This window comes from Leptonotus elevatus, chromosome 3, assembly GCF_054856555.1.
Source record: "Leptonotus elevatus isolate MCC_2025b chromosome 3, RoL_Lele_1.0, whole genome shotgun sequence".
NCBI lineage: Eukaryota > Metazoa > Chordata > Actinopteri > Syngnathiformes > Syngnathidae > Leptonotus > Leptonotus elevatus.
This window is the reverse complement of record NC_141241.1, coordinates 21088009-21104018: the sequence shown is the minus strand read 5'-3', so window position 1 is coordinate 21104018 and position 16010 is coordinate 21088009. Positions and strand designations below refer to the sequence as shown.

General features: G+C 38.3%; 1 protein-coding gene across 3 annotated transcripts in view; it reads left to right on the top strand.

Annotated features, from left to right (window-relative positions):
• Positions 1-708: 708 nt before the first annotated feature.
• The window catches only part of kcnq1.1 (potassium voltage-gated channel, KQT-like subfamily, member 1.1), a 41971-nt gene continuing 26669 nt past the window's right edge, over positions 709-16010 (top strand). For all 3 annotated transcript variants that reach the window (XM_086071065.1, XM_086071064.1, XM_086071066.1), the window contains exons 1-5: positions 709-1194; positions 8327-8417; positions 12480-12606; positions 13363-13441; positions 14646-14742. In XM_086071065.1, coding sequence (XP_085927191.1) covers positions 890-1194; positions 8327-8417; positions 12480-12606; positions 13363-13441; positions 14646-14742 — 699 coding nt within the window. In that variant the 5' untranslated portion in view covers positions 709-889. The remainder of the gene's footprint in view (positions 1195-8326; positions 8418-12479; positions 12607-13362; positions 13442-14645; positions 14743-16010) is intronic.

Below are 16010 nucleotides of genomic sequence, written 5' to 3'. Positions count from 1 at the left end.
TGCACGTGATTTTTTTTATTTTATTACAGTAAAATTATGAATTATAAAAACAAATCACAAATGCATGATTATACTTCAACATTAATTTCTATAGATTATTCTGAAAGGTTCAAATGAATAGAAATTGAGAAAGAAAATAAACATTTATTAAAAATAGACTCATAGAAAGTCGGTTATCACATTCTCTGCATTCTGCTGTGCTGTTGACATAACTGTAAATCATTGTCACTGTGACGTCAAGTCAAAGTTGTCAGTAGGCAAGTTTTGGAAAACAACTGTGATAACGAGAATACTGATGATTTCATGAGTGGATGGTTTATAGTGTGTTAAAGTGTGACATTTGCAACACAAATTCGTATATTTATGAATCTAAAAGTGATGCGATATCCTGTAATATGACGACAAGCTTCATTCGATTTGTTTTCCATTTCCATGCTGTAATATAATGCTGTTTATTGTTTTAGGCAGATTTGCTTTCTTTCTTTCTTTCTTTCTTTCTTTCTTTCTTTCTTTCTTTCTTTCTTACTTTCTTTCGTTCTTTCTTTGTGTGTGTTTTGCATTTGGAGCACAGCACCCAGGAAAATTATTATTATCATTATTATTATTATTACACATATATCTATATATTCCTATCCATTTCCTGCAATTCTGTGGCAAACACAAAGGAATGTTTGAGGGAAAGAGGGAAGCCTCCCCCGCCCCCTTGATCCGGAGCGGGGAAGATGTTTGCATGTTGTTCCCAAGAGTAGATGTTGCGCAATAGAGGGTGTACAGCTGTATTCAACTACTGACCGAAAACTAACAGAGGGAAAAGTAAACCAAGCGGTGAAAGAACATTGAAAGAACACAGAGAAGACGCGTCGCGCTTCCGAGTGCCAACAATTGCACAATGTCGAAGTTTGCGCACTCTCAGGGGACCGCACGGAAGTCTCCAAATGAGTCCCCGGAAAAGAGACCATCGGACTGGGAGCTTTCAGAGACCAATCTCGGCGCGTCAGACAGGCACCGATCAACCATGGAGGCACAACAAATTCATCTTCAACCCTACTTACTTCAGCCCCGCATGTCGGGGCGCATGTCGGTGTACAGCAGCAGAGTCCGACCTGTCCTCACTCACGCCTACATTCAAGGACGCGTCTATAACTTTTTGGAAAGGCCGTCCGGCTGGAAGTGCTTCGTTTATCACTTCACTGTGTGAGTGTTATCAAAATTATCATCTACGAATCAGCTGATACAGCAACTGTGTACGGCAATGCACTTATAACTAACTGTATTGCACGCATGCCTCCCCTCAATTCAAAGCACTCATATAGACAATTTTAGTGAGCAATAGATGTGCGCAGTTAATATAGCCTACAGTACACCCCATATCAGATAGATACATAGATAGATAGATAGATCCATCGATTGATTGATTGCACCTGGCTAATTAAATTAACCCCGACTGCACACCCAAAAGTCCAGCAAGTGACCTTTGTGGTCCTTGCTTTGTGCACTAGGGCACTGACAACCATGCTTGTACAGAAAAAAAAGCCCAACACAAAAATGTTAATGTTAGAGGTTATCCAAAAGTTCTTACTCGTAAGTGTAAAAAGTTCATATACAGATATACATATGGAATTAAGTATATTTAAAAGTGAGGTTTCTAAACCCTGAAAGCCTCTGTCACCCTCCCCAGTCTCCTCAGTTAAGTATTTACCATCTAATATATAACAATATAGTAACATGAATGTTTTATAACAGCTTATTTTGAAGAGTTATAAAGCCAAACACGTGTATGCATTAATTTAGTCAAGAACAAATGAAGGATTCAGACTTGTCAAAGAATGCTTCTTTTTTCTCTCTTTTTTTATGCCTCTCTCGCACAAGTGCAATTTAAAGCCTCGTGTATGGTGGATTTTATGTTTCAGTATGCAAAATCAATATGACACTTAAATCAGGTACATTCATACATACATTTTTTCATGATATCATTGTAAGTGGTAAATGTTTGCGTATCCTCGGGTGTGTGGCAAGTGAGCTTAGACAGGCTTTCAGTTCCAGTGTGTATCACGATCACACATACTGTATTTGGGAGGCTCGACAGTCAATTGGAACCAGACTTGGAAGTCGTCAGGAATGTTGTATATAATCCTCCAGCTCACCCCAATATGCGTGCTGTGCACAGATAATGAACATCTAAAATTTGGAAGTCTGTGTGTGTTCACTACAAACAGTATGCTGGAGGCAAGGTGAACCAGTGATGGACGAGGCAGAGTTGGATATTCTTTGAACAGGTTAACATCGATGTGATCTCAAATACCAAAAGATATCGGACACTGTATGTAAACAATACAGGCTTTTTTGTTTGTTTGAGAGTATTTTAAACATAGGTTAGCATATCAGTGATAGGTGGTTTTATTATGGAGAGGAAGGCTGACAGATCTTGCATGGTTGTCTGCTGCTGTATCATAAGCAGTTCAGAAAATGGCTAAATTAATGAATCACACTTAGAGCTGTCAAAATTAATCAATTAATTGATAGGTAATCGATTACCTAATTAATCGTCAACTATTTTATTAATCGAGTAATCATTTGGAGCCTTTTTTTTATTTCAAATTGTCCAAATGCTCTGATTTCAGCATATCAACAGTAATTCTTAACTGATTTCTGTAGTCCTTCATGAAAGAAGATTATCTTCTGGGTTTAATCAAAATAAGATGAATAAAACACCTGTTTTTACTTTGGAAAGCAATGACCGGTAACATAGTACAACATCAATCCCCCCTTTTTTTTTTAAACACTATACGAATATGAAGTACGAAATAAACACCAATAGATGGTTAATGAACAGTAATGAGCGAAAATAAATGTTTTTGTAATACACTTTAATGCAAAATGAAAATGAATCCAACTAGTCGAATAATCGATTGAATAATCAATAGATTAATCGATTCTAAAAATATTCGATAGTGACAGCACTAATCACACTCACACAGTTATAAATAACATTAAAAAAAATAACATTAGGGTGACCATATTTTGTGTTCCAAGAAAAAAGACACTCAGCTCAGCCTTGCATTTTTACCAGATAAAAATGCACGAAACACCTCCCGCTGTTCAAATCCAACAAGGAAACGGTGAGTAATTCTGCGAGAACATAATTAATTGCAGCATCCATTCGTCCCTTAGGTTTGTTTGTTCCCCCCTACCCCCCGCCATCGGCGCTGATTGGTTTCGTCCTGCTTAAACAACGCCTTATTGGTCAAACCTAAAAAAAGTCGGCTGCAAACGTATCATCGGGAGCGGTACAAGATGTATTCCCCGGAGTTTGTTAACTCACAAATACCGCGAGAATTCATCTAGCTGGCAAGGATACCAGCAAGACACAAGATGCTGCATCTTAAGTCCTATATTGACTGACAGTCACCTATACAGTACAATCAATTTGGTACATCTGATTGGGGAAGTTTATTTATTGTGAAAACCAATCCACAAGCACGAAAAGGTTCATGCCGCTCATGCTGTGGAATTAGAAGATAAGAGTCCTCTGAGTCCTGACTGTAAAAACTAGACCTCCCTCTGATGTAGTTTCAATCACATCCGCTCATATACTGTAAGACTAGTAGAGTTTTAAGGGCTGTTGAAAAATAGTCAAAATGCTATCAGCCTTGTGGCAATATAGCTTTTAGCACACGAGACTGCGTTTCCAAGATAAGCCATTCCAATGTGCCCCAGGACTACAGAAAGCTACTGAACTGTCATCAGTGAGAACCAATTTAATGTGCTCCTTCTGACAATACTTCTTTATATCACAGAGAAGAAAACAAAACAATTATATGTGGGGAATTGACAGTTGTTCAAATAATTTAATCATAGCTAGCTACCTTGTCTTTCGTTTTTATTTGATTTTCTACGAGGATAAAGTGGATCAAAGGAGGGAGGATTGGCATAAAAAACAACGGTACTGCAAATAATACTGTGAAATCATTGGATCAACATATCACAGGTGTCACACAAAAAATATACTTTAATTTTTTATTTTATTTTTATAAATCTTGTGATGTACTTAGACCCATTAGTAGTGATGTAACCTGATCATTGGGTGTTTCGGTCGACACAGCCTCAGCCACAGCCTTCGTGAGGCCTATTCGGCGACATCAGTTATGTACCTGATGGCATCCTAAAATGCCCAAGCGATGGTCGGCTTTGCGGAGTGTCCGACCAGTAGACCCGTGTAGACAAATTCAGAGTGCAGGCAACAAGTCTTCCACCCCTGACTATGCGGCAATCATCCACCAGTGAAAGCTCTCTTCTGACCAGCTGTTCTATTAGCCCATGGAACAGTTAGCACCAGCATAGCATGACCACCTGTTTTGGTCCTTCCGACCATTTGAGGACCATGTAAACATCTCAGAGATGTTTTTCTTATCGTGTGAGGACTGGAGTTGCTTCAACAAATTAACTACCAGCTTGCAGTATGGTTGGCTGTTTCAAACAGATGAGTAAACTGTACAAAAATCGCCACTGTGCACTAACTACAAACAAAAAAAAAATTTCTGGCAAGCTTATTTTTCCATTTCACCTTCTTAGAATTCATCTTGTGCTTTTCTTCCAGTGTCACCTTGACAACTGTGCCACTGATTGCTGTTTGTTTTTCTCTTCCTTTTTGAGGTTCTGTTGTCTGTCTTTTATGCTAAAGTTCAGCTAAGTCAGTGTTTCATCAGTAGAGACTGCATTTTTTTTTTTTTTTGTGTGTGTGGCTTGGTTCATACATACCTGGAGCAGACGTTAGTTGGTAGTCAGACCTGAAGCCTGGAAGGTAGCTGGCAGAGGCTTGGTGCACAATTAACCTTGGTTGGTTAAGCTTGACGTGGATTTTGTACGGCCAATTGTTTTCCAACAAAAATCTAATCTGTACAGATTCATTCAAGTCAAATTTAGCTTGTGGTAAATTGGCTCTAAAAACTTGATAAACTTTTCAACTTACAAGCAAGTTTGTTCAAACGATCCGGGTGCATTAGCAATGAGATAGCTTGGCTTAGCGCTAACAGCTCGAACATTGTCACAAACAATCTCAATGAAATATCGCTAAAGCACATAATCAACATGTGTTTAATGAGTTCAACTACAAGGCAGGCAAAAACAATTTGAGAAAACAAAAACTTTATGAACTCAAAAATGTTTCCCTCACAGTTTTTTCTGTCTGCTTCACGACTGTTCTCTTTCCCGTGCGGACTAAGGAGTAAACTAAGCATGTGCAAGGTGAATCAGATGATTCCTAACCTTTTCCTGGTTGAAGCAATTGCGAGGGTTATAACCGACCCATATTACTGTCCTCTGTCTCCCCATTATTTTAGTTCCATGTTTGATTTGTACTTAAATTCACCACTTTGTTTCAGCTGAAGTGCTCTATAAATAAAATTGTTAGTAACTCATTTGTAACTTGCATTATTGTCCTAAATGTTTGTTTGCAGGATCCTCGAGGGTGCGTGGGAGTTCGCCCAACCAGTCCACATGTGCTTTGTGGACTTGGAGAAGGCGTTTGACCGTGTCCCTCGGGGAGTCCTGTGGGTGGTGCTTCGGGAGTATGGGGTACCGGGCCCCCTGATACGGGCTATTCGGTCCCTGTACGACCGATGTCAGAGTTTGGTCCGCATTGCCGGCAGTAAGTCGAATTTGTTTCCTGTGAGGGTTGGACTCAGCCAAGGTTGCCCTTTGTCACCGATTCTGTTCATAACTTTTGTGGACAGAATTTCTAGGCGTAGCCGAGGCGTTGAGGGGGTCCGGTTTGGTGGCCTCAACATTGCATCTCTGCTTTTTGCAGATGATGTGGTGCTGTTGATCTCCAGCTCTCACTGGAGCGGTTCGCGGCCGAGTGTGAAGCGGTTGGGATGAGGATCAGCACCTCCAAATCCGAGACCATGGTCCTCAGTCGGAAAAGGGTGGAGTGCTTTCTCCAGGTCGGGGATGAGATCCTGCCCCGAGGTGAGGAGTTCAAGTATCTTGGGGTCTTGTTCACGAGTGAGGGTAGGTTAGAGCGGGAGATCGACAGGCGGATCGGTGCAGCGTCTGCAGTGATGCGGACGTTGTATCGGTCCGTTGTGGTGAAGAAGGAGCTGAGCTGAAAGGCAAAGCTCTCGATTTACCGGTCGATCTACGTTCCTGCCCTCACCTACGGTCACGAGCTGTGGGTCGTGACCGAAAGAACAAGATCCCGGATACAAGCGGCCGAAATGAGTTTCCTCCGCACGGTGTCCGGTCTCTCCCTTAGAGATAGGGTGAGATGTTCGGTCATCCGAGAGGGACTCAGCGTCGAGCCGCTACTCCTCTGCATTGAGAGGAACCAGTTGAGGTGGCTCGGGCATCTGGTTCGGATGCCTCCTGGACGCCTCCCTGGGGAGGTGTTCCGGGCATGTCCCACCGGCGGGAGGCCCCGGGGACGACCCAGGACATGCTGGAGAGACTACGTCTCTTGGCTGGCCTGGGAACGCCTTGGGATCCCGTCGGAGGAGCTGGCTGAAGTGGCTGGGGAGAGGGAAGTCTGGCTTCCCTGCTAAAGCTGCTGCCCCCGCGACCCGACCCCGGATAAGCGCTAGATGATGGATGGATGGATGGATGGATGGATGGATGGATGGATGTTTGTTTCTTTGGCAATTCTAAGAATTCAGTATAGGCCTAATTGAAATGTATTATAAAAAATAAATCTATTTTTGATCTGATCATTTATATTCATCCATCGCAAAGTTGCTCACTGGAACAGCCACTCGCAAGTGGAATTGCCTTCTATTCATTAGTGTCTGACTGTAGTAACCTTTGCCGTAAAAGAGGACTTTCAAACGTGCACTGCTATACACAAACCCAATCACCTCACCCCAGGTAGGAGAGGAAATGCTGTAATAATAGATCTAAAAACAACTGCTCACATTAATAGGCATTAATCCTGGATGCGTTACGTGAGGGAATGGTTCATTACCTATCTATTGTATACATTACTGTAGCTGCATGTTATGTGCATGTGAAGTTATGACTCACCACACAACACAACTGAAGTGTTTTTGAAAATGCAATGTCTTCAAGAATGGGATGAAAACACATAGAACTGCTCAGCTGCATATATATATATATATTTATATATATATATATATTTATATATATACACGGGTTCCCACCAGGACCAGTCAAAACGTTTGTCATCTTATTGTCTGGTTGTAGGAAAGCCTTTCTCTGAGTGACTTCATAGGATAGTGCCTCAATAAAGTCTCATATGAGACTTGTTTGTTCTCAACGTGTGTACCCACCCCTTCTCGCTTCCTGGTTACCCATCATTCACTGACCTTCAGAATTTAGAAACACTGATATGAACAAAAAATTAATGGTCTGACCAACATTCACTGGTCCATTAACTGTCACGGATAACCTTTTGCTTCATGGAGAATGCTTCATCTGAAGAGTCTGAACAACAAAAACAAAAAACAAACAAAAAAGTAAGGGAGATTTGTGATCCACAGTATGGCAGGGGACTGCAATAATAATAATAATAATAATAGTAACGTTTACAAAATAATGAGAAGGGGAAAATACATGACAAATATGTCGTCCTAAACAGCTGTGATGCAGCAATTTTTAAAGATAAAAATATAGAATACAAGATTTAAATTGCTTAGCTAATATTCACCTACACTGCTAGATTAAAATTTGATGTATTATTATTATTATTATTATTAATAAAATAAAGTGAAGAATGTCCAAGTTGCTATGGCTTCATTTGATTCTTCTATATACAGTATGCAGCACACACACACACACACACACACACACACACACACACGCACCCCCCCACACACACACAGACACACACACCCCGTACTCTTAACATTTTCGTGTTTAAATCAAATGTAACCTAACTTTCACCCTTCTACTTTTTTTTAACGCATCAGGACCGTGGGGTGATTGACTTTTTCCTATTTGAGGTTTGATCTCATCAAATTGATCTATCATATGTGAAGTGTTTTTGGACAATAGTAGTGTGTCCTTATTTTAACTCAAATATGAGATCCTTTATAGTAGGGACAATGTTCAGGAGTTATTTATGTTGATTGACACTTTTGTATTGGTGTGTTAATACCTATTTATATATTGTCATTCATTTTTAAACCTGGGCTGTCCTTGGATTTTGGCTCTACAGTAATAGAAAACTCATGGCAACAATGTAAAAATACGACTGTAATAATTCTGTCCTGTTCTACGTGCAAAATGAGGAAAAAAATACCGAAATAACAAGCAACTTTCATTAAGACAATAAAAACAGTTTCACTGTTTTCCTCTTTGTATCCCTCTTTTTCAGGTTCCTCATAGTTATCGCTTGCCTGATTCTCAGCATTCTCTCAACCTTCCCCATGCATGACAAATTGGCTTTCTCGGTGCTCTACTGGGTGGTGAGTGTTTATTTTGATTGTCAAATGGAGACTGTCCTAATGAATCAGATGGGCACGGTAGAAGCTGTTAATGTAAATAATGCAATGTTAATGTGAAGTTTCAAACCAAAACAAGTCAAACTTTGACCATATAAATTTTCTTTGGGTTCCGACATTTGAGCTGCATAAATTATTTAGGTGAGAAGCACAGACTCTGAACCTGATCAATGTTCCATCTTAAGACTTAGTATTGTGTTGGATTGTGACCTCACAGTGCGGTGAATTTATATCACCACCACACCGAGTTTCTTGTGCATGACTTGGTAGTAATTTCGTAAAGACTTTGAAAAAGAAGGTGTGCTATAATTCTTGATCTTTGGGGTATTTTTGACAAAAGCATGCCCCAATGCTTTAATGACACCTGAGAACTGTTGTGTTAAAATTCATTCTACCTCTAAGGAACACGATTCCTTACTGCCATCAAATTATAAGTCAAAGTTTCTAACTCGTATAATGTCGAAGTGACACTGAAATACAAAGTAATTGAACTCAGTTGGCGTCTTACTGGACTGTCTGAGTCCATTAATGTCACGGCAATATCCTTCGGATATTTATTTTCTTCTCTGAACATCCTGCTAAGAGAAGGTCCTTCTTTCAGAAAAAGCATCACAAAAAGTTCATATTTTGATGACTTCTTCCAAGTTCACCAATGCCTGAACATAACACTCAAATATTCCCATGCAGTAACAAAACTTGATTTTTGCAACAATGCCCCCAAAAAATTGTCATCATAAGAAAATTGTATAAGCTTTGAATGCAAATTACTTTGGTAGAATGACAGCGTGGGTGGATGAGGATTGGGAATATCACCATGAAAGTGGTTACGTTTGAAGCATGGAGTGAACAAATATAACAAGCATAAACAGGAAATTCACTGACTCTCAGGGATGCAAACGTTTGTATTCCAGCATACAATAGGTTGTAAATTGGACTTTTCTTATGTATTCTGTCATGGTCTGTATTGTTTGGTTTGGTTGTCACGTTTTCCTCGTGTCTCCCTTTGTCAATTTCTGAATGCACTTGGCTAAATGATCAATATTCCAGTACCTTCTGCACAACTTGCTGTTCTCTAATAAGGATCTGAGTAGCAAAATTTACACCAGATGTTTGATTCATGAATTGTCCAATACATTTCCAAAGATGTTAACTTGTATGCCTTTCTGTGACTCTTACATAAGTCTCTCATGATCTTTCTTGCAACCTGCTGATGACACTCTCACATCAAGTAGCAATGGACTCTTTGCACAGATCCACTATTTCCTGAACTCAATGCCACTCCTTCATTTCCTTTCTTTCATGAATGGGCAAGATGAATAATTCGGGTGTGCCTGACTTCAGTAACCACGACGACAATGGCCAGACACACCTGGATTAATCAATTTGTCCACTCGTTAAAGGCAGGAAACAAAGGAGTGGTATTAATGCTGCATTCGGACTTTTCGGAGTTCAAACCAGTAAGTGTGTACGGGAACGCCTCCTTAAACTCGGATATTCCACTTGCAAAGTCGGGGAAAAAAGTATCCCGACTTCACAGACTGACTAAATATTATATATAAAATATATATAAATATAATATATATATTGAGGCACTTGGTTGCTAATGCAAGCACATATTGAGTCCCTACACATTTTAAACATAGAAAGGCCAAAACATGCCTTGTGAAAAGTTAACTGCACTAAAAAACTTGCCACCATATGGTGCTAGAACTGAACAAATGGAAATTAACCCAACTTTTTTTAACAGATGTTCTGCTTTTAATATTGTGACATGACAACGACGATATATTGTGGCAGCTTTAATATCGCAATGTCACGATATTGCCATTATCATTACCTCCCTACACTCTACAATGGCGACCCTTTTGGAAACACAGACCGTGAATGGTAAAACAAAATTTACTCGAGTATAAAACTAGATAGCTTTCTTCATTCATAAATATTCAACATAACTTCACTTAACACAACGGACAAGACAGTATGCTGCTATCTCCCTGCATGAAATTATACGGTGAACTACTGAACAGTATGGAATGCTTGTGAAATATGATAAGTACATAAATGAAGCCAAATTGCGAGAAGGCAAGTTTGCTGGAGGTCAAAATGAGTTAGATGTTTCTGGGGTTGGTGAAGGACTCTGGTTGGGGGCCCGGTGGGTGGTGGGTGGTGTCTGGTCGGTGATGGATTTCACTTTCCTTTCTTTTCTTTGGTCCTTCCTCGGGTCTCCTGACGGCCTCACGACTCTGACTGGATTCTGAAGTGTTCGGTTTAGATGAACGGTATGGAATTTTTTAATAGGTTTTAGGTGAACTAATACAAACACACGCACGCACACACGCACATGCACATACACACCCACATACAAAATAAAAATGTATTTTAAAAAAAATTACCGAATGAACTGAGCTCTAAGGAAGAAAAAAAAAGGGAAAAAAAAAAGAGTTTCGAGGACCAAAATAAAAAACTATTTATCACTATCCGGCATTTTGGTTATTGACATTCGCCTCGAACGCTTTTAGGTCGGAACTGGGAAAAAGCAACTTGGATATATCCGACTTCCGACCATCCTCGAATGCAGCATTAGTGCAGGAAGTCGTCGAGCTGTGCAAAGAGCCCATTCCTTCCTGAGAACATTTTGTTTAAAGCTTAACCGTGGTGAGGTGCTGTTGATTGTGTTGGTTTCAAGATGTCTTCAAAGTGATGACGACTGTTTACATACAAATTCCAATTAAACCAGGAAATATGTTATTTGATTCAAGGATCAAACACCTGTTGTGCATTTCCACATGTTGGTGTAATTATTTGACTTAATTTATCTTTTTTCCAATCCATTTGTTCTTTGGCACTCCACCGGAGAAAAAGTTCTTGTTTTATATAGTGATTGTTTTTTCATCTCTATCGTCATATTTATACTTTGCTAATATATTGTGCAAAGTGAAGAAGACAATGCTGTCTATGTTTTAATAGACATTATTATAAATTATCAAAGTTTTTTTTTTATTGCATTGATGACTTAAATGCCCCCAATAAGTGCTTTTACTAACACAAATACACACAAAAGGCCTTTTAAATATCAAGAAGTCACACTTTGGTAAAGAAAAACAAACTTGCTTATTATCTTTGTACCTTCAAGGTTTCATGTGTGGATAGCAGTGATTTATTTACACAGATGTTTAGGAACTGCATTTGCATTTCAACACACATTGCCCACCATCATTCTGAATGGCTCTCCTTTACGAGAAATGATGGCAATCACGACAAGCACAGTACCGGTACATTGGAAGTCTTTTGGAAGACTTTATCTTGCCAGGTTTTTCATTGTACACCTCAAAACGTGCGTAGAATAGTTCATTATTTTCTCAAAAGATAACAGACTCCTTGTTAGTATGCTACATAGTTCATCTTTCAGAAACGCCCTCAACACCAAGGCCTAAATTCTCTCATGTGCTTAGGAGGCAAAAATAACGCAGTTGCACACTTATCTGAAGTTGGGACAATGTGTAAAAACTTTAATAAAAATACAATACAATGATTTGCAAAACCTTTTCAACCTATAATCAATTGAATAGACTGCAAAGTCAAGATATTTAATGTTCAAACGAATTAACGTGCTTGTTTTTTGGCAAATATTCTCTCATTTTGAATGTGATTCAAGCTGTTCCCCCAAAAAATAAAAGAGTTGAAAATGATTTGCAAGTCATTATATTCTGTTCTTATTTACATCACACAACATCCCAACTTCATTTGAATTGTGGTTTGTAGTTCAGGATTACTGTATAGGAATGAAAAGTAACTCATGGAATTAAAATCTAATCTGAGAATTCAACAAAATGATGTGTTTGTCTGGATTTACTTTATTCATCAACTCATTGTAAAAATCCGTATTATAGCACCGTGCCACATGGTGGCGCCTCTTTGTTTTAGGAGAATTTACTATAGAGCTCTCTAAAAGGATGGCAAGTACGATCATGTTTCTGTTTTACATTTTTGCCCATTTTTAATTAAATGTATTATCTTCCTTTACAGGAGATTTTCTTTGTGGTCTTCTTGGGGTTGGAATATATTGTCCGGCTTTGGTCAGCAGGTTGTCGCAGTATATATGTTGGCTTCTGTGGACGACTACGATTTGCAAGGAAGCCAATAATTATTATAGGTTTGAGCTTTGTACGCACGCACACAAACACACACTTACACACAAATGTGCCATAACAATAAACAAGCAAATACAAATCCAGTGCAATTAGTGTAATGTTTTTCTCTCTCAACCCAATTTTTTTTCTTGACAATGATATATTCTATGTAGCCCCACTAGTCTAAATAAGATATTCTGGTTAATATTGTGTTAGAGATGAGATATGAGTTAAGCAGCAAAATAAATAAATAAATAAATAAATAAATATCAGAAGGCGGACATTTTGCCACTTAGTTGTCGAGTGAAAATGACATGACAGTTATTCAGGTCTCAGGTAACAACCAATCACAGCTCAGCTTCAGAAAACAGGTGAGCTGTGTTTGGTTGTTGCCTGAGCCCTGAGCAACTGTGATGTCATCTTCAGTCGACAGCATGTGGCAAAATGGCCGCCCCTGAGATGGATAATAACGGGTGGATCTTGCCGCATAACTCATAGTCCACAAATGTAACATCAATCAGAATGTCATGTTTGGATTAGTGAGGTCACGTATAACATATTATTGTCAAGAAATGTTCATGGTTGACTTCCCCTTTAATGTCATAAAATGAAGCTTTAATAACTGACTGTATTGGTTGATTTTATTATTTAAAAAGTAATTTATTGAATTCTCTTCTTAAACTTTTCAGTATCTTATTTTTAGTCTAATCAGTCCTGTTATATTGTACTTTTCAACCAACCATTTTTTTCAAAGCTTTGATTCTCATTTCTCTGCACAGATCTGATTGTTGTGGTTGCTTCAATAATCGTGCTGGCAATTGGCTCCAAAGGACAGGTGTTTGCAACCTCAGCTGTGAGGTGAGACTGCATGCATATTAGATGTGTTTTTGATACAACACTATATCCGTAGCTGTTTTCTTCATTTGAACTCATGGGTGTTGACAATTAATGGGTTTCATTGAAATGTTCCTAAAAGGATGCACTTCTGCCATTTGTTTCTGTTGTACGTATACACAGAATTGTAATATTCTCAGTGTTGCTCTGTATTTTCTTATTCGAAATATTACCATGGATGTATAAATATATATATATATATATATATATATATACTGTGTGGGTGTGTGTGTAAATGTTTTATGAAAAATAACGACAGTCTATTCTTGACTTTAAAATACTGTTTAAAAAAATGGACATCTTTCTTGATCTGACGTGAGATAAAAAGGCTACTTCTTTTAATGAAAAATAGTCTTTCTAGACTTCACTTAATGTATAGCAAATCCTGTATTTTTTCATCAAACATAAAATGTTCTTTTTTGACCTGACATGTTTAATTGCTATTACTGTATTGGCATTTTTTTTTTTTACAACTAACATTTATGTTCTTTGTTTATAAATATAACCATTAAAATCTTGTTAACATGTTTTATAAACACTGAATCGGTTGCTAATGTTTATAGCTTAAGCACGGAAAGGAGTGATTTTCAAAAGCAATTGGCCATATATATATATATATTTATTTATTTATTTTATTCGAGGGTTCTATATTATTTTTTCATTCAACGACAGGCTGAAGTTTCTTCCACTCTGGAGTTCCCCAGGCTGAGAGGCCCAAGGCTTTTTGTTTGTACATTGGGGTTCACCCCGTTGGACAAAAGGGTAGTTTCTCTCCGCCTTCAGGTGGTGGAACGGAGTCATGACAGTTGTCAACACTTCAGAGTTACCAACCCTTTTCGAGGGTGACCCCTGGGTATTTATATTTATTTATATTAATTATTATTTTCCACAATCAAATAAAAAAAAATCTGTGATGTGGCAGGGTCGCGATAGGAGAACCATGTTATAGCAGGGGAACACTGTGATGTGTGCATTATCCAGTCTTGTATAAAGTACCTGAAAGTGATACTTGAACAAAAGTACAAGTATTGTAACAGAAAGTTGAATAGTTGTAGAATGCTGCTTGAGTAAAAGTCTCGAAGTAACACATTTGCTGTATCAAAAGTAAGTATTCAATGTAAACTGTTGCCACCTTTTAAACATACATGGCATTACGTTCTCATTCTAGGGGAATCTGTTTCTTACAAATACTGCGTATGCTCCACGTAGACCGCCGGGGAGGAACATGGCGTCTCCTGGGGTCTGTTGTCTATGCCCATCGCCAGGTAATTCCTGTTCCAAAACTCTCTCATTTTCATAAATATTTGTGTTAATTATTTGACTGATATTATCAAACATTAGACTTGCAAAATCTCAATGTACAAAAACACTTTACAGACAAGAATATTGAAAGAAGGGCAAAACAAAAACAAAAAAAGCTACTGTGAAGAATGTTTAAGGCTTTCTTCCTGGTTTTAATCAACTGAGAGAGATGACTATGATTAGCTGTCTTCACTACAGTAGTTTCACTTTTCAATGTCCATTTTTTCCTAATGGACTTGGAGCCTGCCGAGTGTCTAGCGCCAGCTGATGACCAATTTGCTCCCGAGTAAGGATAGTCATATACAGCAACTGCCATCAGTCGTAAGAAAACAAAGTGCCCTGTCATTGCCACTTTCTCTGAAACTTTTTGAGACATGATTTGCTGCAACTACTTACAGTAATACAACAATGAGAATGGTACAGAGAATGGATGGATGGCTAATAAACTTACTGATCAGTTCATTAGTTCTTGATCTTGAACTTAATCTAATGAGATATAGTAATACAGGGTGACCATATTTTCATTGTCAAAGAAGACATTCAGCCTGGCTTTGAGATACTTAAAAAAAAAATGCCATAGCCTACATTATAACTATTTTAACGTATTCTTCTCTCTGTGGGTAGAAGATAAAACAAAACTCTTTTGCTGTCTTATTTATATATACATGTACAGTATATACTGAGAGAAGAATATGTTAAAATATATATAATAATAATAATATAATTATATATATATACTACGCTGACCTACTTTTTATAATTTAAATAAGAATAACGTACTTTTTTTTAATATAAAACAATAATAACACATACGCAAAACCTCGCGATCGACTAGGGAGCAGTCTGCGGTCTACCAGTCGCAGAAAAAACGCATTGCCCGCCTCCTATTTGGGGTTCGGGCTCAATGAAAACCGGATATTTAACGAGATATGTTCGTTAATTTCTAAAAGAAAAAATATATAAAATTGGATGCCCCAAGAGGATGTTAAAAAGTGGACATATCCGGGCAAAAGAGGATATTCGGTCACCCTATAATAAAAGTGTTTAAAATTGGATTTTTCAAAGATCGGTTCTGACAATTAGGTACTATTAAAATATTTTGCATGTTTAAAGCTGCTTAATGCAAAGTGCAGGGAATTGCATTTCAAATCACTACTGCCACGTGTGGCTGGAATATGAAACTGCACACTCCCTTCTACCTGTACGTAATGCACGTACGATGTCACATCTG